Raw genomic sequence first — 22,925 nt, 5'->3', positions numbered from 1 at the left:
AAACTGGCAAAGTCAATAAAATGTGAAGTAAACCTAATTCATTTTTACTATATGACCTACTTTCGGCAGGTTTTGATTCACATGAGCAGCTAGAGCTTCAAGGTGGTGATTCGGCAAGGTCTGTTCATTAAAGTTATTCTTTTCTTTATGGCTTTCAGCTTCAAGGGATAAGAAAACACATTTCTGTCAGAGGCGTTCTCCAAAAAGGTCCCCTTGGCACAAACCTCGCAGCAGCCAGGGAAAAAAAATGGATATGAATGTAAATGCTGCTTCAGAACCAAAAGACGACACGAAAGAAGAAAGTCTTAATTGCTGGAGGTAATGCCCCCTCTGCTATCCTCAAACACCTGCTGGGTCCAACATGAAGGCCTGTGGAACAGGCAGAGATGCTCTGGGGGGGACCAGGGTGGTCCCCGCTCCCTGAGCATCTCCTTGCTGCAGCCGTGACTCAGCTGCCTGCCTCGTCGGAGCCCAGCCACCACAGATCCCTGCCTGACCTGTGAAGGAACAACAACGTAGGTGCCCATTTGCTCTGACATGCCAGGATGAGATCCAGGGCGTAAGGCCAGGACCCTGGTAACACCACCCTGGAAGGAGCAAACTCCTTGGGGTTTCCATGCAGTGCTCCCTCCCGCCCTCTCACTCTTTGATAATTGATACAGCTCTGACAGCTTAAAAATTACTTTTTTTTTTTTCCCCTGTCTCCAGAGAAAAAAAGGGAATTTGAACTAATGCCCTGGACTTTAGTTCATCATGCTCAACGAGTCCTGGAGCAGTAACTGGGACTGGATCTTAGATAAAATGCTGTGGAAAGTCATTTTCCATTTTGACTTGAGCATCCTTTCCCCTCTGCGCTGCAGCAGGGATGTTTGCAGGGTCTCCTCGGCCACCACATTATTTCTTCTTCATGGTACATCTATACCTGTCCATCCCTGGCTTTTATACCCATGCAGTCACACAGGAGAAAAAAATTATGTAATTTTATCTCCTGACCATGTGAGGGACAGTAAAATAAAGGGGAGCACGGATAACTTGGATCAGGCTTGTAAGCACAAAATACCTCCTACGGGGCAGGGAAGGATGGATGAACGCACAGACTCCCCCCTCCCCCACCACAGCTTTCACTGGTTTCTGAGTCCCAGCTTCAAGTGCCCCTGACAGCATTACACAAAATTAGGAAGAAACAGTATTTTGACAACGGCTGTGAATGTCGTACCGGGACAACGCGGCTCTGCAGCCCAGGCTGGAGCGAGCCACCGCTCACCATAAGTCCCTGCGGCAGAGATCGGTTACAGGCCCTTCAGAAAGTCAGAAGAATCTGCCAAAATAACAGTAATTAGAAAATAAACGATTCGTTTCTGTGCTCTCAGGCCACTGGCTAACAGCTTTGCTCCGGCAGGCAGACGAAGGGGACCATCAACTCCGCAGCCACTGGCAATTAGCTGCTGCTGCAAAGGGCACTCCTGCGATCCTGGAGGAGCAGGGATGCTGAACCTCGGGGCAGGGCGCAGAGGCAGGAAAAGGCATTTGGTTGAGAAAGGGGAGCCTTGGAAGACCTCTCATTAACTGTCTTCATGTTGAGTGAGGAGAGCTCACTGGAAAAGCAGCCACTCCCGCTGCAGAGACACATTAAAAACGAAGCAAAAATACAGAATGGGAACCAAAGCTCAAAAATAGAGCATGTTTCCCAGATGGGTATTGCGTTACATACACATTTTGAGACAAGGAAAAAAAGGAAGAAAAAAAAAGTTACGTTTTTCTACCAGAAAACCATCCATTGAATATTTTGGGTTAGAAGACTTTCCTTCCCCCATCACCAAACCAAAGGATCTGGGAAAAAATGTCCTTCCCTGCAAAAATGGGGAAAACAATTTCTGGTTTGAGCCTAGAGGATGAAGCAATAAAGCCTCTAAAGCTCAATGGAATAAAATGCCACGGGAGCTTTTAGGCAGAGCTGAGAATGACCTTCAAGCCTGGCCTGGCTAACCCTAGCCTTCTCATAAGGGAGATTAAATAAAAAAAATCATGCCCCATGCCTTGGTGCTCTGATGGACACAAATACCCTCCTGGCATCAGCCCTGGCTTGCCAACAGTCAGTACATTTACGACTTAACTTACTTCTGTCACCTTGAAGCAAAATACACAGTTATACAAATGAGTATTTTTCATATTTTGAATGTAATTGGGAAATTATTCAAAACTAAGTTGCTATTGGCTTCCTAGGAGACATGAAAAGGTCACGGAACAGGCTGCAGAACATTTTCCCAGCCTTCCTCAAAAATATTTAAACCTACATGATTTCTCTATTTTAAGGCCTTCTTCGGGACTTTTTTTTCCAAAAGTTCCAAATAAAATTATCCATGAAAATGAAAGTGCTTCACAAAAGGAGGACACATAAGGACAGCAAGCATCGTCAGGAAAATAGATTTCGGTACTTCTATGAACTCTGGCAGCAAAGCCAGGGCAGATGGAAGAAGCAGCGAGGGAGCTCAGCTCAACTCCTCATGTGCATGAACCCAGCAGGAGGGTACCCGGGCCACCCAGCGCCGGGCATCTCGCTTCGATGCCACAATTACCATTCCTCGATCTCACCGCTCTCCGCAGCCGGAGCAAAGGACAACCTCCGTGCGGAGGCAGGGACTGATCTGGGCATCACCGATGGGCAGACCCGCCGTGCCTGCGCTGCGGACAGGACACACTGGCTGGGAACGGGAGCAGAGAAGGGATGAAGGGGATGTGGAAAGCAGTGCAGCCCACTGGCCTCGCTGTCTCGCTGGCTGTCGGGAAGCTGCCAAGCCCATCAGTGGAGATGCTGCAGTATTGCGTTCGCTTGGCTCGGCACGCGCTGGGAGCGGAGCTGCCGGTGAGTCACAGCTCTGCACCACTCGCTGCCCTCCCCTCCCAACAGCCTTCAGCATTATTACTATTCCTTTCTCCTTTCTTTGGGGTTTTTTTTTTTTTCCCTCCTCCTTTTTTTTGACTCACTGGCTGTTTCCCTGCTAGCCAAAATATCTTCTGCTCAAGGGAGGGAGCTGCGGAGAGCGAAAGTCAGGGCTGCTGGGGGAGCCTGCCAGCCCCAGCCAGCCCCCATGGCCGTGGTGGAGAAGCATGTGGGATGTGGACTTTTATTTTCCACTCATTCAATAACAGAAACTCCTTCAAGGAGATTTGCTAGTTCTCTTAAATCTGCAATAACAAAGCAGGTTTTCAACATTTGATTCACGACACTGACTCAGCCTCTAATTTTTCCATTAGCTCCCAGCTAACGGGATGTTTCCAGTCCTGCCAGTGGGTTCCTTTGTGCGGGGACTCAAGTAACCTCTGGCACAGGTTGAAGACATTATTTTTCTTCTCCCTTCACCTTAATTATTATAGCTTGTTTGGTTTGGGTTTTTTTGTTTGTTTGGTTGGTTTTTTTTTTTAATATTAAACCAAGTTCACAGAGCCAGGAAGACGAAGCGTCTCTGCTGTGGCACTGCTGCTGATACCTGTGGGAACAGGTTCACAGCCTTGTTCTCCAGATACCAGATCTCCTTGCAAATCTTCGTGCTATGAGACCATTGCTCATGATGACATTTGATGAAGATGCAGGCTGGGGCTGTGCTCCAGGTGGGACATGGTGGACCAAGTGACAGCTAACACGGCCATCGGTGTTGCAGCTGGATGCACAAACCTGCTGGGGTTTGAAAGGGCAAAGGCACGTACATCATCCATGTTCAGTGTTTGCACAGGACCCACCATGTCCCAGCTTATGGAAAGAGCTCACTGATGGTACCAAAGGTAAGTGCTCAGCATGAACATGCCATAAAGGGGTATTTCAAGCTATCTGAAAAGAGCAGATGCCACCCATCTGACGGACACAGCCTAGGCAGACACACACTAATGCTTTAGGTCCTACCACCAGCTGACCAGCAGCATCTGAATCATCTGGATAATTCAGCCTTGTCTCCCCATCTCAGCTGCTGGCAGAGGGGCTGATGAGCTACCTTCAGAAAGAGGTATGTCCCCTTCCAACAGCCCATACACACCACAGACACAAAGATGTCAGCAGCAGAGCAGAGCCAGGCCAGGCTCTGCAGAACAAGGTTTGCCGCTCTGACTGGCAGCAACGGTTTCCATGGTTAAGCTTTCATCCAGAAGTCAAAGCTACCTGCACACAAAGTGAACTAAATCAGTTTTAAACAGAGAACTTCACAGCACTATAAACAGTCACCTTCCTCTTTAGAAAAATGCTGCTCTTCACAGATGCTTGTTGAGATCCAAGACATGTTTGCATCCTCCATAAAAGACTGCAGGCAGTGCCAGGCCCCACGAATGCACAGATTGTGTGACACCACCAGAACTCATCCCAGGTCATCTGTGTCCACAGCTGCCCTCTCACTCAGCTCCCTTTTATCAATTCTTCAAAGCATCCCCCAGTTCTGTTAAATGGGATCCCGTTCCTGTGCTGAGCCAGTCACAATACAATTTGTTAGCATCAATTCTGCACTCAAGGAGGCTTTCTCCTCCACTGCTGAAGCCAGACCAATGTCTCTGTAGGATCTCAAGTCCCGCAGGGACCACAGCCAAATCTGCAGCTCTCTCCCTCCTTTGCACTATTTGCACCAGCAAAGACTCTTTAGAAGATGGAGCAACTGGAAAGCTCATTCCCTCCACCTAACAGCCTACTCCATGCTGAATGTTGAACCGAAGATGTGCTGAGACTCACCTCTTTTTCAGCAGCCATTCCCCTCAATACTGACCCCAAAGCCAGTTTCTCCTTCCTTGAGGACTCAAGGTCAGTCAGACCCTGTGACAGGCAGAAAGCATCTGCTATAGGATGGTCTGTGCACATATGGGGCACGTATCTCGGATGAATGGCATAATCCGGATACTCTAGTAAATGAGTTGGTGCTTACCCAAACATATCCTGCAACCCTCACGCCTCTTAACCTATTTGCTAAATACAGGGTTTTCTGCTTCAGTTGCACCTCTGCTTTTTCCTCTGGGTGAATCTCTTCTCTTTCACAGTATTTTCCGCACTTCCATTCCTTTTGGTAAAATCCGTAGTATATCTTGTGGTAGCCCCTAATGGTGGGCATCAATAAAACATGACAAGCCTTCCAAGTCTTTTGTTTTCCAGTGAAACATATATTTGCTTTCTCCCTTTCAGTACTATTTTCCTCTAAGCACCAGCTCAGCTGGGGGACTTCTGCATCACTGCTGCTGGGCTGACACCATTTAGATGGATGTTATGGGACCCGTCACCCCCCAGAGCTGCCTTAGTCATCCATCATTCGGAGATGCTCATCTATTACAAACATTTCCCTTCACATTTTCCTTCCTCGCTCTAACAAAATAGTAACATTCCTATCAGATGCATTATATCTGCTACACATTTTTAGGTACTTCTGCTCCACACCATTTTATCAGAAGCCTTTGTACCCATTAAGGCCTGAAAGAATGAGTGCAAATGGCCTTTTGTAGGTTAACCCACAAGAGATCAAGAGAGTGCAAGACATTCTGTCTTTTCAAATTACTCATTTTACAGCATAATAGTATGAATATTAATATTGTCCATTGAAAAAGTGTGTTAATTAGAATGCTGGCAGTTTTCTGGACCACTGCCACCCAAAGTAGGCATTCAGGGGTGTGTGACTATTCAAGCAGAGGTCCCGAATCGCTGTTAATGACAGTGGCACGCTCAGTTCCACTGCGAGAGCCAAATAACCAAAATAATTAACGAGGGAACAACCTACAGAGGGTTAATGTTACTTATTTTTCCTCTATTAATTTCAGTTATTCCCCTTCCTAGAAAAACAGTATTTAACCAGACCACAAGTAATTTGCATAGCGCACATGTGCTAGCTGCTGGGAGGTTTTTAAGCAAACAGAACAAATGCCTCATTAATAACCAAGCGCCAAGAAATGCTGAAAGAATTTTGTACCAGACTACTAAAAACCATAGTAGCTTATTCTTCTGATGCTCGCCTCACATTAAACACTACGCTCCTTTGATAAGACTAGTTTGGGCAGATGAGAAGATGGAGAAGGCAAGGTCCACGTATGTACAAGAAGGACACATACCTGGGAGGTCGCTATAGTTCATACACAATTTTCTTATGGAGGTAAAGCTTCCACAAGCTCAGGATCAGGGCTGGTGGTTGGTACATTAATAGCACATAGATGATCTTTAAAAGATATTATATTCCCCTTTTCCAGTTTCTGTGTCTGTTTTTATACATGAGCACGGGTGGGCAGTCTTCACTGTAGCCTGCCAGTCTCAAGGTTAATCTTCATTTTCTGCTAGCAAAATGAAAGGTCAGCTACGGACCAGACACCAGTGGGGTCTCCCAGACACTCGGTTATTTGTGGACATGATGAATCGGGTGTCAGCATACGTCTTGCCACAGAGGAAGCAAGCAGATGCACAGTCCTGGGCACCGCTGACCCCAAGACACTGCCACCAGCTCCCCGAAATGCTTGAAGCGATTTGCAAATGGATTTTTCGTTCACTACGGAATAAAGCCCAAACCCTTTGGAAATTTTTTCAAGAATGAGATTTGTATAGAAGGGTCCAATTTGAATGAAAACCCCTTAGGTTTTATTTGTCTGTTGTGTTTTCCCAAAGTGGAGGAAGAGCACATTAGACCCCTTGGACCTTGCCTGCTCTGCTTCAGGGGAGGTATTTTCCTTCGGGATCTCTAAGTTGGGAGCATGAATGCAAGTTCCCCACCTGTGAAGCTACAGCCATGCTTGTAAAGGGTTGAGTCTTCCTCCTCCTTCTCCTTGGAGAGGTTGTAGCCAAAATGAATTTTCATAAACTGGTGTTTCTCAGCATGGTGGGACTGACAAAACTGGCAGTATCACCCTCTTCAACATATTAAGAAATGCTAATTTTGGCTCATATCCATCAGTCAAGAGATCCAGTTTCTCTTGCAGGACCCTCAGCAAAGCTTCCTGGCCCCAGATACCAAAGCAGAAACTTGGAAACATCTGCCTAGACATGAGGACTTCATTTTCAGAAGCTCTCAGCGCCCTGACCCGCAGCATATGTCAGCAAAAGAAAGACATCTACCAGCATAGCTGAAGGTCAGGTCCCTTTTTGCCTCAATATAAACTAGGGCATCTATAATTAGAGCAGACTTCTGCAAGTGAGGATGACCAGGGCCTCTGGCTTTCAGATTCCCAGCCCATCCTATGGAGCTGCAGAAGAGATTTTTCATGTGCATGTACACACAGAGGCACGGAACAAGAGAGAGGTTCAAAACCAAATAATTTCAAACTGTTGAAGACCATCAGTTGGAAGCAGCTGCAGAAACCTCTGATAATTCCCTGGGTTACTGAGCACTTTGCTGCTTAAGCCTCTTCCTGGCCAGAGCTATCGCTTGTCACCCATCAAAAGCTAATCCTCTTTTCTCACCTCCATCTCCTCTTTTTCCCCCTCCCCATACGAGTGCAACACACCTTTAATCTCCATTTCAGATGTACTTTTCATGATGTTGCAGATGTGTTATCTGCACCTGACAGTATTTGCCACCTTTTTCTCCTTAAAGGACACTGCTTGACCTCGCAACAGCTTCCATGCCTCCAGCTTTAGAGGCTGAGCCTTTCTATTTGAACGGATCACAAGTAATCACTTTTCTGTATCCATTATTAGCAGTGAACCAGCTACCCAAAGAGCTCCTGCTTTGGGTTGGTTTGGTTTTTTTTTTTTCTCCTCCGAATGCAGCATTTTTCCCAGGCAGAGACATATTATGGCAATTCAGACACTGACAACTGTGTAAATCACACCCAGGCACAAGTTATTGATGACCTCATTCCAGTAAAGTATGAGATGATCAGACTGCCCCACGGTATTTTGATCATCTGAGAACCCTGAAATTGAAAGTCACAGGCTCCATTTTGCTTGGAAATCTAACAAAAGGCATTAACTGTGACGAAAGGCACTTGGAGCATTTCTCTTACATTATCTCATTTCACACCAGCAGTAACAAATACTCATTTTCCTTTATTAATACACTCTCCTTGACCATAACTGTTCTCATTTTTCTAATTTTGAATTAAAATGCTTTCAAGTTATTCATCTCTTCTGCTAGAAATCTTTTCTTCTGCTTTTATTAGTTCTTGTACACAGCCTAGCTTTAACGATGTGAGCAGTGGATCCAACACAACCACCTTTCTAGCAGACCTGTCTCCCGGGAGTCACCGTGATTAATCTCTCCCGTCCAAGACAAGTCACGTTCTGCAGCCCCAGCTCCTCCAACGCTGCCGGCGTGCTTAGCTTGGTACTCTCACATCTTTTGTTAAATTATGTAATTAGCTTATATCTTCTCAAGGGCCTTCTCAAAGAGGTTGTGAACAGTCACCAACAAGGGAACAAAAACAACCAACGCTCGGAGTGAACACTGGAGCTTTCAAACTCTTGCCCATCACTCGATTGCTCTCTGTGCCAACTCATCCACGGGTCACACAACCGACATGATATTCCCTGCTATGGGAATGGGGCTGAAGGCACTGAATACCAGCGGCTAAGGCACACGCCGCTGTAGCTTCCCTCGTTGTATTTAAATCCAGCTGGTGACATGCTGAGTCCTCGCTAAACACAACTCCAGGCACCATATCACAGGTTTAGGGCTCTTTCTAGAAGAAAGGGAACAGATCTGGAGCAAGCAGGCTTGTCTTGGTCACATGGGCTAGACCATCAGCCCTTTGGCTAATCCATGTCCCTTGTACATGCTCTCGCTGGCTGCTGGCACCGCTCTGTGTGCAAAGCTGTGTCTGCTGCAGAACAGCATGGGAAAGGCACCGATTCTCCTTGGCCATGACAAGTGTCCGCTAATAGAGGCGGATGCAAAAAAACCAAAACCAAACAAAAAAATAACCAAACCCCAAGTTAGCCATAAGGGAGGAAAAGGCTGCAAGATGGAGGTGCAGCCCTAGTGCCGTGCTGTAGCGCTTAACTTGGGCAAACAAATATGCTGTACATCCTCTGCAGCAAATCCAAATGATGCAGAGAGCCCAAGTCAACCCAGCCAGAGACACAGAGCTCGAGAGCAAGTCTCTCCCTGCCCTCGATGCCCTTCCTCAAGCAGAAAGCTGTAACCCGAATCTCCCATGCCCTGTGCAATCCAGCATGCCAGCACAGCAGCACGCGTGCAAATCCATTTGCCATCCGAGGAGTGACACAGAGGCCAGCGGGAAGGAAACCCACCCCATCCATGCCGGCTTTTAAAGGCGAGGCAGAGACAGACCTCAAATCCCATGGGGGCTGAACCCTGTGGGCAGCAGTCACTGCTGGGGGAAGGCCATGCTCCAGAGCACCCCAGGGTCGAGCAGCTCCCCTGCAGTACCCACCACCCCCCGAAACACCCAACTCTGTGAGTCAGCTGAAAAAAAAAACAAAAACCCAAAACCAAAAACAACAAACCAAACACCCCCCCCCAAAACAAACAAACAAAAACACAACCCAAAAAAGCTAACCAAAAAAAACAACAAAAAAACCTGGAGGAGCTCTTTGGGTGAATGTGTAAGGGACCAGCTCGTTGCTTGGCTGCTGTAGGATTTTAAGCAGAATCTGAGCATTTTCTGTGTGACTGGGGGGATTCACCCACTGGATGCTGCCCTTCAGCACCAGGGATCAAGACTTTGGTTTTCTGCATTTCGTGCAGCTTCATGACTACAGCAGACATTATTTTTGCAAAGTCCAAATTGTACATTGCATTTCAGAAGCTTGCTCCTCTAACCCAAGGTTTCCATTTTCTTTTGTAAACTATCCCTCATGTTGGCCCTACTGGCATTCAGATACACAATTCCCAAATCATCTGGAACAGGCTATTTACAGAAATTCTGCTGAATTGGCTGTCTTTCTATCAGTTACATAGAAAAGAAAAGCTTTGGCCTCAAATCTGGACCTGCTGAATTCAAGTCCCAAAGAGAAAATCTCTGAAGCACAGGAACGCGAAAGGCATTTCCACAGCGCACGAGCGGTACTGCCCACTTCGGCTATAACCATAATTGCTCTAACAAAACAAGCGACTAATAGCAAGTCCACTGGTATTTGCAATTTTTTCTAAGCCCTAATCATTGCTTACATGTGAATTTCTACTTCCATAAAACACAAAGATACTTCTCCAGCCTTTCATGTTGTCTCTAAGAGCTTCAAACTCCAAAGAGGTTTTTAAGTACAAGGTGGGGAGGGGGGAGGCCAGCTGGAGATTTCTGAATGCTCAAGTTAGATACTTAATGAGGCATCATATCCCCAACTAATAGTTTTGCTCAGGGACAAACTGCAACCCCAAGGAAAGTATTAGCATAAAGACTTACCAACTGCAAGATGTGCCAGAGCAGAAACATCCCATCTTTTTAAAAGGGGGATGGTAAGCAGGAAAAAAAGAGCAAGCTGGAAGGGTGAAGTGTCTCCCCATCTATATCTCACTGCTGGCCCCAGAGACCCTGGCAGGAGAGACGATGGTCTCTCCCAGTACATCCCCTCCGCTTGCTGGACCTCAGCACTGGCACCAGCAGTGTGCCGGAGCCTAGGGACACCAGTGCTGGAGCACAGGGACAGCACACTGTGCTGCTGACTCCCACGGATGCCACCAGCTGCTCAGCACTTGGAAGACCACACCAGAAATCAAAGGCTTGACTCCTCGCTACACTTTGTAGGGATTTTTTTTTCTCTGCCATACAGCAGCAGGGAAACATTAGGATTCAACCTAGTAGGTCTGAACACAGATATATAGGCTTTGAAAAACGTGGGCAAAGACCTGAGCAATTAATGGAAAATGGGACTGCTACCACAAATGTCCCACTGCAGTGACTTGCTTTTTCTTTCTGCTCCTTGGCATGAAGCAAACCAGTTTGATTCATGGCAGAGATTAATGCAGCACTGCTCTCCATGGCCATGCCTCAGTCCTGGCACTGCAGGGAGGGATCCATCATGTGGAGTTTAAAAAAAAAAAAAGTAGAGAAAAAAATCTGCTTATATTTTTTTCTTTGTCATGTTCAACTTCTCCAACAGTCACCTACTCATATTTTCTTCTAAATGCAAACCAGCACAGCCGCACAAGACACTGACCCAACCGCAGCCACACTGCCCCGCCAGCCCAGCGCCCCAGCCGTTACACCCTCTCTGGGAAAACCAAGGATCAATGGACAGGGAGAAGGAGAGGCCTTGGAACAAGCTCCAAGCTTTCCTTTCCAACCCTCTGTCTGGCACACCGACCACCACCTACCATTCTGTCAGGGTTCGTGGAGGAGGAGCTCAGATGAGAGCTCAGCAGCATCCCAACCCATCATCTCGGGGACCCCACCCAGAATCCCTGCAGACACCCCAGGGCTGCTTGCCCAGATGGAGGAACCACCCCAAAGTTGACATGCCAACAGTTCTTTCAAAGAAAACACAATGCCAACCTGCGAGGAACCAATCACACCTTTTAGCTAATCAGGAGGCATCCATGAGTTAGATTTTTTATAAATGTAGCTTCTTCACTGTATAAGCCTGATCTCATTTGATCTAGAAACCATGCAAACAAACATAAAATACATTTCTTCACACTGACCCTGTTAATAACTATTTCTCAAGGGAGTAGAAGAACTACAACAAGCTAACACTATCTGTTTATTTGGAACTCAAAAGCTGGAGTTATTGAAAAATATCCCCATCCAGCACTAGCTGGGAAAAAAAAAAGAAAAAAAGAAAAAAAAAAAGAAAAATTACATCAAGCTAAGGCAACATCCACTGAAATGTGATCAGACGGGAGTGCGGTGCATCGCCTGTTCCCTGCAGCTGAGGTGAAGCATCACCTCCAGCACAAGCAGCACATTGCACTTATGGGTCTTGCGCAGGTGAGGTGCTTCTGTCTCTTGATCTTTAATGCCCGTGGAGAGCTAACAAAAGCCAGCACAGCTTCCAAACTGGGCGTGTGGGCAGCTTTAGGAAATTAACTATGGACATCTGAAATCCAATTCCATCTTTTATGCAACTCTCTCCTCTCCACAGCTCCGATTTTTAAACACACTCACTGGGCTGGATTATCTCCCTGTTCTTCTTTGCTCCTGCATGCCCAGGTCATTTCAAGTATCGTTTGCTGTCAGGTTCAGCTTTACAGTGAGTTTAAAAAAAAAAAAAAAAAGACCTGCAGAAGGCTATTGATTTTGCAAACATGCTGCCACAGGCTGCAAGTACCCCTACAAAACAGCAGAAACAAGGGCAAAGCACCATCCCTCCCACTCTGGGGTGCTCCTGTTGCTGACATGGCCCTTGGAGAAAGCCCACCAACCACACAACTGCCATAACACGACAACCCACGGGTTCCTACAGTCCCTGAGCCCATGTGCTGCACTCAAGCAGAGATTCACACCAAGAGAAAGACCACCAGACCCAACCCAGCACCTGTATTTCTCATCCTCTTGCAGACCTGTGGGCCACACCTAAGTCTCCTGGATGCATCCCAAATTTCACGTCCTCTCTGCTGGGAAAACTAAGGCAATGCATGAGAAACAAGCATGTATCAACACTTCTTTAAGAGCACTGCTCTGCCCCAATGGAGGGCAAAAAATCTTGGTAGGAGCATGTTTGAGAATACAAGTAATTCCTGGGACATCAACACACAGGTCTGTAGCTCAGCCCAGCCCAAGACAGATGACCATTGGCAGGGACTGGTGGGCACCAGGACGTGCAGCAGGGAGCACACAGGCAGGGACGCTGGGCACCGGCAGGCAGGTGCCCAGCCCTGCATCCCTGCCGGGGCACATGGAGATGAGCAGCCGTGGCATCTTACCACGCTCCTGGTACCCCACAGGACTCCCTGGAGTGGACCACCATAGCTAGAGCTAACGATGGCTCAGGTTCCCCGCATCCCTCTCCAGCTGGTTGCAGTGCGGTCTGAAGCCCTGACCGACCCCCTTCTTGGCCACCTACGCAGGGAGCCAAGGGAGACAGGGGCTGGGGAAGAAGGGCAGTGTGATGAGGACGTGGGGATGGAGCTGGGCTCCTAGCGACACACTTCCATGAGCACATTCAAGCACAAGAACTGGAAGACCTAAATACACAAAAGAATTTAAAGACCTAAAGAACAACAACAAAAAAAATACACCAATCTGCCATTCTTATGTGAGGGGAGGAAAAAACCCACAACGTTTGGAAGCAGTCTGTGTTTGCTTGGCATTTTCCATCTTTAGGTAATTAGTGTAAAGGGCTTCCCAGGTAAACCCAAGAATAAACTGCAGATTTCAAGAGAGACACACTTCTCGCTGTAGCAAGCCTTCAAAGCATAACCAGGAGAAGATGCAGAGCTCCAAACGGCTCCCTGTAGGCATCGCTTGCCTTGAAATCTTCAGAGTCAGCCACAAGTCAAGCTGCATCAAAATTTGAAAAGATATAATAAATGACAAGCAGGAAACATCTCCTAAGACAAACACTCCAGTAACCCTGAACGCCTCAAATACACAGTCTGGACCAACGTTCACAGGCTGCTGCTCCTCCCATCCCCTTCTCTAAACCTTCCAAGAAGTCCTCTTCTGCCTTCTTAGCTGAGAGTGGCATCTTCAGAACTGGCAGGAACAAAATACTTTCGATGCTTCTTTAGATTGTTTTGCTCAGCTGACCTACCAACAGCTGACTACCAACAGCTACCCGCTGCTGTACTTTGCTCCTCTGGGAGCCAGCCTCAGCCTCAACCTTTTGTTTTCAAAATGTTGGTGCAGAGGCACTTAGCACACCACCTCCTCATAGATGGCTTTCCAACTCTGGTACCACCGTGCCCCCAAACCACCCTGGTGTTGTCATGTTGCTGATTTTATGGGGAGAGGGGTGAGGACAGGGATGGGAAAGAAGAGAGGAGTCGTTTAGCAAAGGGCATGGAGAAGTCCGCAACAGTGGAGACTTGGCCTGAGGCTTCCTGTACACTGCATTAGACCCCAGTTCACTACACTAAGCCAATACTCCTGAAATAGTATAAACAAGTCAACAATAATGAAAATCAGCAGGTACCAGCTTCTACTTAGAGCAAGATGCTCCTAATCTGCTGCCTTGCAGCCCAGGGTTACCATTAGATCAATGCATCCTAACAGCAAATGCTTTTTATAATCCACCCAAGCCTTAGACCATCCATACTTCAACCTGCTGGCCATGGCCACACCCTTATAACACACTACACACTATTGTAAGGTATTACAGTGAGCAGAGCAATGAAAGCTTCAGTAGGACAAGAAACTGCACCTCCCAAAAAGGCAGAGTGATGCTTTCACATGGAATAACCCCGATTCTGAAAAGTTGGCTATTTTCTCAACAGCTCCCCCCACACCTCCATCTCTCAGGTTGAGCAATGCAGATAGTAGCTGGATGCACAAGTACATCACCATGAAGAGACCCAACCAGCTTGACCAAAGTCAAGGGACTTTGAGCAACCTCAAGAGCAGCAAGCACAGACCAGCCTGACAACTCACGGGGACCAACTTCTCCTGGGGAGCTTGAAGACCTCTAGGCAGCGAGTCTTCTCAGACCTCAGTATCAAATAGACCTACGTGTGTCCACATCCTTGTCTTCCCAGACTGTTCTGCTGCAGCTCTGCTTGCATAAAACAGGCCACATGTCCAGCAGCACTGGTCCACAATCATGAAACCTGTGGATATTGGGGCTAACCTGGTCTAGTGGAAGGTGTCCCTACCCATGGCAGGGGGATTGAAACTAGATGATCATTAAAGTCCCTTCCAACCCAAGCCATTCCATGATTCTATACAGACAACCAGTGAACTGTCCCACTTAAAGTGTCCTCAGAGAAGGCCTAAGAAAAGACAGGTCTGAGTTCCTAGCCCAGTTACTGCTATGGGATAGAAGGTGGCACTGGAAATGGTGCTTGTTCTGCAGACCTCTGCAGAGCAGGTGCTTGCACAGAGCATCTTCTAAGCCCCACAAGTCAAGGAGAGGGCTTCTCCCTGCAACCCTATCAGTACCTGGCACCAACACAAACAGCATTGCAAGACCCACGACCACATCCCCTGTGCTCTGCAGCGTGCCATTGACTTTACTTAGCATCCTCAAAGGTAGCTTCTCCCCCCTATGCCATTGCAGATATTTTTCTTTGTCCTGCAAAATCATGCAGTATTTGCAGAAGCAGAGCACCCAGCAACACAAGGGAGAGCGGACAAATGTCGCTTCACAGACGCATCGGTCTGCTCCTGACCTTCACCCTGCCCTTTCCCATCACAAACTCTGCAGCAGGGGAGAGAAAAACAGAGATTAAAAGGCAGGCAATACAGGAACATTTTTAATCACCTTTTATAACCTGTGTTCTATAGGACTGAAATGTAAAAAGCACCTTTCCCTTATATTATTCAGAAAGCGGCAAAGTTAATGTGACATATGGGTGTGTAGGTGTGTGTGGGCTGGTTTCTTGGGGGGAGGGAGGGAGGGCTGAGGGCTCTCTCTGTGTTTCAGAGAAATGAAGCAGCACAAGATGTACCAGTTGCTCTGGTAACAAAGCTTCAAAGCTTTTTTTCTTTTTTTTTTTAATAAAGAGTGAAACATCATTTTAAGCATTTTCCAGTTAAGACTTCCTTGCCTGTATGGCAAAAACAAGACCCTGTTTCAGAAACATCCTCTCCCCCCCCATTTGAGTCAGCAAGGAAAGGACCTTCTATCCTAGAGATATTTTAACATTGTAGAGAAACTGATAAATTGAGGTCGCCTGTTTTCCTTCTGATAAAGCCAGCAGGCGTTATCACATATGAGGATGCCAGCCCAGCCCCTTCCCACAAACCAATATGAGTTGATAATAAGCCCAGCACCATCCGTGAGCTGGTGCCTATGGGAGCAGTGGACACCCCACCCCAACAAGCATCCTCGCATGGTGGCACCACCATCCTCTCTGCCGGCACAGGGAGCCATCCCAGTGGAAACAATGGCTTAATATTTAATACTGTGCTCGTAATACGGAAGGATTAAAAAGCAGCTTGTAAGTCTTGTAAATCCATTCACGCTCGCATGGCCCTTACACGACCTTGAAGATGCTGGGCGGTTGGTGCCCGCCCACACGGGTCTGTATCTGGGCATGGATGCGAGGGGTCCCAGCCACTGCCAAAACCATCCCACTGGAAGGAAGAGCCCTGGATGGAGCTGGTTAACTGCTCTGCTGACTTCGTGGGGCAGAGGCAAGGTGCTTCCCTGTCTCAGTCTGACCAAGCAGGCTCTTACCGCAGCACTAGATGATGGGGAAAGCTGGGGAGCTGCCCAAACCAGAGAGTACCAACACCTCAAGTGTTCGTCAAACCATGACAAGGGATGGCTATACATATACACATGCACACGGTTATACTCAGCCTGCCCTGCCACACAACAAAAGCAATCTCTGAAGTGGTTGAAAATAAAAAGAAGGACCCAAGGCCAAGGATTCAACACCAGCAGAACCTACCTGACTCAAGTCACACCCAACTTCACAGCACCACAGTTCATTTGATAAACAACGAGACTGCGGGGTGAAAGGAAATACTTAAAATACACCTTCAAATGCAACAGCTGGTCATCTGGGGTTAGAGCTGTTTGATTAGATTGCAAGACACGGGGGCTGTGGATGACTCCAGTGGTGCAGGAAAGCGTGCTCCATCTGCCCTTGGTGTGCTCAGGACCAGCACACAGCACCCACCACCGCAGGATGGGCATTTGGACGAGGGATGGCCACAGCACAACCTGCTCTGCAGGCAGCGTGTGTGGTTTGCATCCAGCCCAGCCTCTCGAGCAAAGCACAGCAGTCAGTCTTCAGCCATAAAAGCTGTGTATGTAAACTAAGACAAATTCTTTACAGCAACAATCCCCAGGAAATATTAATTGTGTGCAGCATGGCAACTTCTTCCACACAGCTAAAAGCAACAGTGATTCATTATCAAACTATTGACCATCAGCCTTACAGAAAGAGAGACAATAAAACAACTGATTATTAAAAACAATTAATGTCACTCTTGACTCAGGCTAATTATCTGAACTGCTAATAATGGCCCAGGAACCTGCAGAGTCTCTGTTCTCACCAGGGCTGCTGCAAGTGCCCAGCCCTTATCAGCAGCAACCAGGCTGAGCCAGACCTTGGGCAGGCTAAACATGGCACAGACTGCACATTAGTTATTTTCTCATACCTCTCCTCAAAAAAAAATGTAAAAAGCAAGAAAAAAAACCCCACCTTCTAAAAGCCTTTCTTAACATATCCACCTGCCACCCCACCAGCCTGCAGCGGGGGGATGCCCAGGGGTGCCACAAGGAAGGATGCTGCTGTGCAGGGTAGTGCAGAAAGAGCACCCGGGAGGGCAGGACATGCATTATCCCTCCTCATTTGGCAGATGCAAACTCTGGGACAATGTTCCTGAGAACAGGCTTGTGCCTGGGATGTTGTAAAGGGTTTGACATGGGGACCAAAGTGTTCCAGCAGCCCTGCTGCTCCCAGCTCTCCAGCAACAGGCGACCTTGGATTGGAAATGGTTTATTCACTTTCTCACACCCACACACCTCAACATCTTCATCTACTGGGTCAAACCTGGGGGTTTGCCTCTAGGTGGGTCACTCCTGGCTTCTGGCAAATGCCAGATGGGTAATAAATAAACAGACCCTGACAAAAGACCTTGGGATGCATTTCTTCATCGTTTTCCCCCCATATATTGTACCTCAGACAGACACAACACAGGGCAACAAAGAGCAATCACAAAAACCACATCCTCTTCAACTGGCTGCCTAACTTGGGCTGGCAGGGGACAGGGACAGCCTGTGGCCAGGCACCCTGCCTGGAGGTGGCTGGTGGCACCCCGAGGTGGCTCCTGGGGGGTGATCCCTGCTCTGCCCCATCCTGTGATGATGGTGGAGGAGCTCCCCGGGGAGCCACAGCTGTCAGACCTGCAGCTCGCACATCCCACACGCTCTAAATTAGAGTGCAGAATAATGCTGCGTAATGGCTTAGCGATTATATGGCATTTACCAGCTAATTAAACAATCAATAGTTATTGTGCAGTTATGGAGTTCGCCCACAGTACTGTATCTTGTACCCTGTAAAACAAAGCCTTGCTAAAGCTGTAAATGGAGAGCTGCATCCCCAGGGCACCAAGCAAAGCAGCACTTGGCATTAATGACCGTTGTCCTCCTGGTATGGCTGGGAAGGAGCACGTGAGGATGTAATCTCAGCATCATTTATTTTTATGTCGTAAAACTACACAAGATGAGAGAGGCAAAGGTTACCATCTGACCTATTGCATCAAAATCCTGCTTTGGGGTCGCCACGCCTGGGCCGGCATGTGAATGCCACCAGCTAAGCAGGTCTAAGAACACCAGGGGATTGCTTTGGTTTTTAACATATTCAGGGCACAGTAAGCAGTCCACTGCTTGTCTTCCCCCAGCTTTGTAACAATCTACGGGAAAGGTATTTCTGAGTAACCTAGCGTTCCTTTTACTTTCAACCTGTGTATTTATTGGTGTTTGACACATGAGCAGTTGTGGCCCTGACGCTGTGATTTATCCAAGCAATCTAAGCGTACACAGTATTTTAAGGACTTGTTGCTTGCTCTCTAATGCAAAGTAGAGATAAGCAGTAATAATAATGTTCTGGAATATAAAAGCAGCATTTCCTCATGCTTTGGATAATGCTCTGAGGGGTCTTAGTGATTTTTATGTTTACAGTTTTGCTTTCAGCCATCAGCTACCTGCTAAAAAACACTGAGGCAATGTCTGAGTTCCCCAAGTCCAACTCCTTGTATTCCTGTTAGCCACTTCTTTAAGCACCTCAAATAATAATAAAAAAAGAAAATCCAAGGACACAAAAATCCCCTACTTCACCAATGTCTGTCTCAGAAGCTAGCAAGCTCTCAGCCTTTTATCAAAAAAGAGTTTACAACCTATAACATTAGATGCAGAAAATAAAGAAAAGCTTCTGATTCAGTTAGAGAGATAAACCATCACCAGTGTCCTCCCTCACTAAAATAAAAATCAAGCTATTCATGAGAGATTGTTAAGCAGCAAACAAGGAATGTTCTTTCTCTCTGCAATTATCCAAAGTGAAGAGCTTGTGGTTGGGGTCAGAGGAGAGCAAGCAGAGCAGGTCATGGCAGCGTTCAGGTGTCCCTGGGGCATGGCCAGCGCTGGGAAGCACCACTGTGATGCCTTAACCTGCAGTCCTGAGCAAAGAAAGGCCGTCACTTGAAAATACAGAGATCAATCAAAACAAGTTACCTTTGCCTCTGCAGCACAAGCCTTTGATTTACAGAAGCACCGTGTGCTACCTGAAAGGGATCCTCAAATCACGACCCAGAAAGCAGGATCAAAGCACGCCGTGCAGCAAGGTTCACCCTGGTGCCCATGCACTGGCAGAGGGGCGTATGCCCTTTGGGAGCTCTTAGCGTGCACCAAACTTGGCCAATACAGCTTGTCTCCTACGAGCAAGGAGAAGGCGTGTCCTCAACCTCCCCAACACAGCAGATCCTGAGGTTGGCTCCATGAACCGCTTGCTCCCTGATGGCTCTTGTTGCTATGGTTCTATGAGACATTTCTCAGGGTCCCCATCCTGCTGGGCTGCAACATCATTCAGCTGTCAGAACAACATAACCATGCACTTTATCCCATGGAATCAATTGGGGGTTTACACCTTGCACATGTCCCTCCAGATCCTGGCTGGTTACCTGCAGGACACATTTAATCTCCAACACAAAGATGGCCAGGCAGCAGTGTTAGAGCTGGCTGTTGTAAGTCAGATTTTCTGGGGGAACAGCAGGACTACAGTTTGTTTCTGCAGTCTTCAGCACACAAATGTAAAATGCTCTGCTCTGCCTGGGATAATCTCACTTTTGCCTCTTCCCAACAGGAGAGCTGCTCTTCTTGCTTCAGAGAGGGGCCAGCCGTGCAACGGGGAGGCGATGCTCACCAGGCAGAGAGCACAAGGGTCGGACCTGCAAAGCCCTGAAGCCAGCACCAGAGCAGGCACCACAATGAATTATTCCTTCCACATCTAAAAATACAACTGGAGACACACACAGACTGTAAGAGGACAGCAATGGTGCACCTCAGGCAGCACCAGCACAGTGGTGGGAATAACCCAGCCCCACCTGTGATGGGTTTGAAATGGTGGCAGAACAAGCATCTAACCACAGAGGACGCTGCTCCGAGGTATGGACCACTCCTAAAGGCTGTTTCAGAAGGGAGCCAGAAGGTCTGTGTGTCATGAAAGTTGATCCATTTGTTTTGCTGCAAGAGATAAATGCAGCAGCAGTATCTGGAGGAAAAGAATCGTAGAGATCTTATTTCCGCACTAGGGTTTAGGGTGGGACACTATAAACAGTTATATGTGCTTTATATCAAAGTCTCCTTTTGTTTATAGAGCGGGTACTACTCCAAGACTTCAGTTTAAGAGAGCTCTGAAGTCAGCTGTAGCCTGAACTCCTACCTCAATACTTACTAATTTGGTTTGGACAGCAGTGTTCCCCCCCCCATCACCATCCCGTCTGGCACCGGCACCACGTGAATCACACCGAGGACAAGCCAATTACTCCAGCAAGTTAAAAACAGTTAGGAGGGGGATTTTTTTCTTGTACAGCAGAAGAAAAAGGGAACACAGAAGCGTTCACCTCCCAGAAAGCTTACTCTTGGACATTTTTGGGTGTTTTTTTCCCCACTTTGAGGTGAAACACAGACGCACAAGAGAATCAAACACAGCATGAGGAAACCTGATCAGCAGAGCCATGCAACCAGCAGCACCAGCACCAGCGAGCTTATTTCCCTTTTCTGCTCTCCACAAAAACATGACGCTTTCAAAAGGTCGTTAAGAGCGCATAGTTTCCACTGATTGTTAGAAATACGCACCAGTTAAAATTAGGTCACCCTCTACCATTATTTTAGCAGCTGAGAAGAAAAACAGTTCAGAAGGGAACTCCGGTGGTGGGGAACGCAGGGCGGAAAAACAACCAAAACCAGAGGGGAAGGCTCCTTGGAATATCACCTTGATAAGAACATTTTTGGTGTGAGGTATTTTTTTTTCCATTCTTTTTATGTGTTTTTTTTTAAAAAAAACAAAACTTATTCCAGTGCAAAAATTCACACATTTGAAACTCCAGAAATTCCAGTTCATCTTTGGTTCACTTCAATCCCTCTATCCTCAAACTGATGGGATTAGCCTACAGCAGCAGGAGGATGGGGAAACCAGAATTCAGAACAAATGTTTCCTGACAGGTAGCTTTTTAAGCACCCTTCTTCTCTTCAACAGGGGCAGCTCACTGTCTTTTACCGCATGACAGGCAAGAGCTGTGCCTTCCAAGCAACCCAGTAAAAGCACACAAATATATTCTTTCCTATAGTCAAAAGAGAATATGGGCACGATGGGTAAACAGGATCTCTGCGTGCACACACACGCATGAGTACGTGTATATACAGAATTTGTGACCATGCATACAGAAGTTTTTGGAGAATGGGGCCCAGGGGAGCTACAGTCTCCCAGCAGACCCAAAATATTTGGCAAATTCCTCATTCAACCGTGCCAACAAACACCTCCCCACCACATAGCAAGTGCAGATAAACCCAGACTTTGAAATAAATCAATCCTTCCCCAACCCCACAAGCATCATCCACCAAAGAAACCCCACCAAGACGACAAATTCTGGAAATCCCCCAAGCTATGAGGTGTTTGGGACAGGTGATGTAATTTAGCAGAAGGTGGAAATTTTAAACATTCTTGTAAAGAAGTTCCTGGGTTTAAAATTCTGTTCTCCACGGTCCCCTCACTATTCTCATCTGGAGAGCTGTTTCCAGATGTTTATAGAAATTTAAAGCAAACCTACTAACTGTTGTGTTTTTTCTCCTGCGGCAGGTTTCTGCCGGTGGAAAGGGCAGCAGGCAGCCCACGTGCGAACAGGAGCACTAGACTGTAGCAAACTCATTTGGCAGCCTACTACAGCCATAAACTCAGCTCTTAGACGAGATCGAGATTTATCTATTAAAGTGCAGACTTTTCACTCCCTCCTCATCACATAATCAATAAAAAGCAACTGGCGGGAGAGGAAAAAAAAAACCTGATTTATTTTTTAGTGACAGTTTCAGAACTAATATGAATTGCTTATTATAAGAGATCTGTGTGCTACATGGTACTTGCACACAAGACCAAAAAGGCAGAGTTCAGCAAGGCTTCTTGTCAGGCCTGAAACAGGTCAAACCTCACAGACGATGTGCTGGGATGCTCCACGTTCAACACATGGCCGAGGCAAACGGGATCACTTCAGGTGGAGTCCTTACCTTATAGACCTGCCCATAGGTGCCATTGCCAACAAGCTCCACCAGTTCAAAGATTCCCGCAGGATCCTAGGAGAAAAGAAAATAAGAAAACTTAACAAGCAATACTTCTAGATTTCTGCAAAATTAAATATTTAACAAAGATAGATCAACATTTCACCGACAAATGTTTTTAATGTTTTAAGCTTTTCAGGCTGCCCAGTGATTAGCATTACAGTGACGATGAGCAGAAATGTGACACTGCCCATGGCAGCCCTGCCGAGCCCTCCCGGCGCGGGCAGCGGCAGCACTGCTGGCAGCATGGCTCTGCCCAGCCCTGCCCACCTCCAGCATCTGGGCAGCAGATACCAGGCTGGGGCTGGCGAGCAAGCATTGATCTGTTTTACCGGCATCTGCTCGAAATCCAAATGCTCAGTGTATGTTTTAAACACACTAGCAATTATTTGCTATTAAACTTGGGTTTTCTTATGCATCAGCTTTGGAATAAAACAAGCTAAACAGGTGGGGTGTCACTTTTGGGCTCAAAACAGGGTTTTCCAGGTCTGTTCCTGAGGTCAGCAGCGTTAGTGTTACCTGGCCTAAATGTCATTTTTGGTCTGGTGCATCCTGGCCACTGATGCTCTGGTTTGTCAGCTGAGAAGAGCAGATCTAGGGCAGTGCCACATGGGGACACAATGATTTGTGGGTGGCATTGAAGCAC

At 47.2% G+C, this 22,925-nt stretch overlaps 1 protein-coding gene across 1 annotated transcript in view; it reads right to left on the bottom strand.

Annotated features, from left to right (window-relative positions):
- The window catches only part of LOC104465562 (TRAF2 and NCK-interacting protein kinase-like), a gene marked incomplete at its 3' end in the record, with an annotated part of 108,273 nt that extends 85,656 nt beyond the window's left edge, over positions 1-22,617 (bottom strand). The window contains 2 exon segments of the mRNA XM_010078659.1: positions 22,229-22,294; positions 22,612-22,617. Of these exon segments, the coding sequence (XP_010076961.1) occupies positions 22,229-22,294; positions 22,612-22,617 (72 nt within the window).
- Between the last annotated feature and the right edge of the window lie 308 nt (positions 22,618-22,925).

This window comes from Pterocles gutturalis, unplaced genomic scaffold (genome assembly GCF_000699245.1).
Source record: "Pterocles gutturalis isolate BGI_N339 unplaced genomic scaffold, ASM69924v1 scaffold11053, whole genome shotgun sequence".
Lineage (NCBI taxonomy): Eukaryota > Metazoa > Chordata > Aves > Pterocliformes > Pteroclidae > Pterocles > Pterocles gutturalis.
This window is presented reverse-complemented; position numbering and strand designations above follow the sequence as displayed.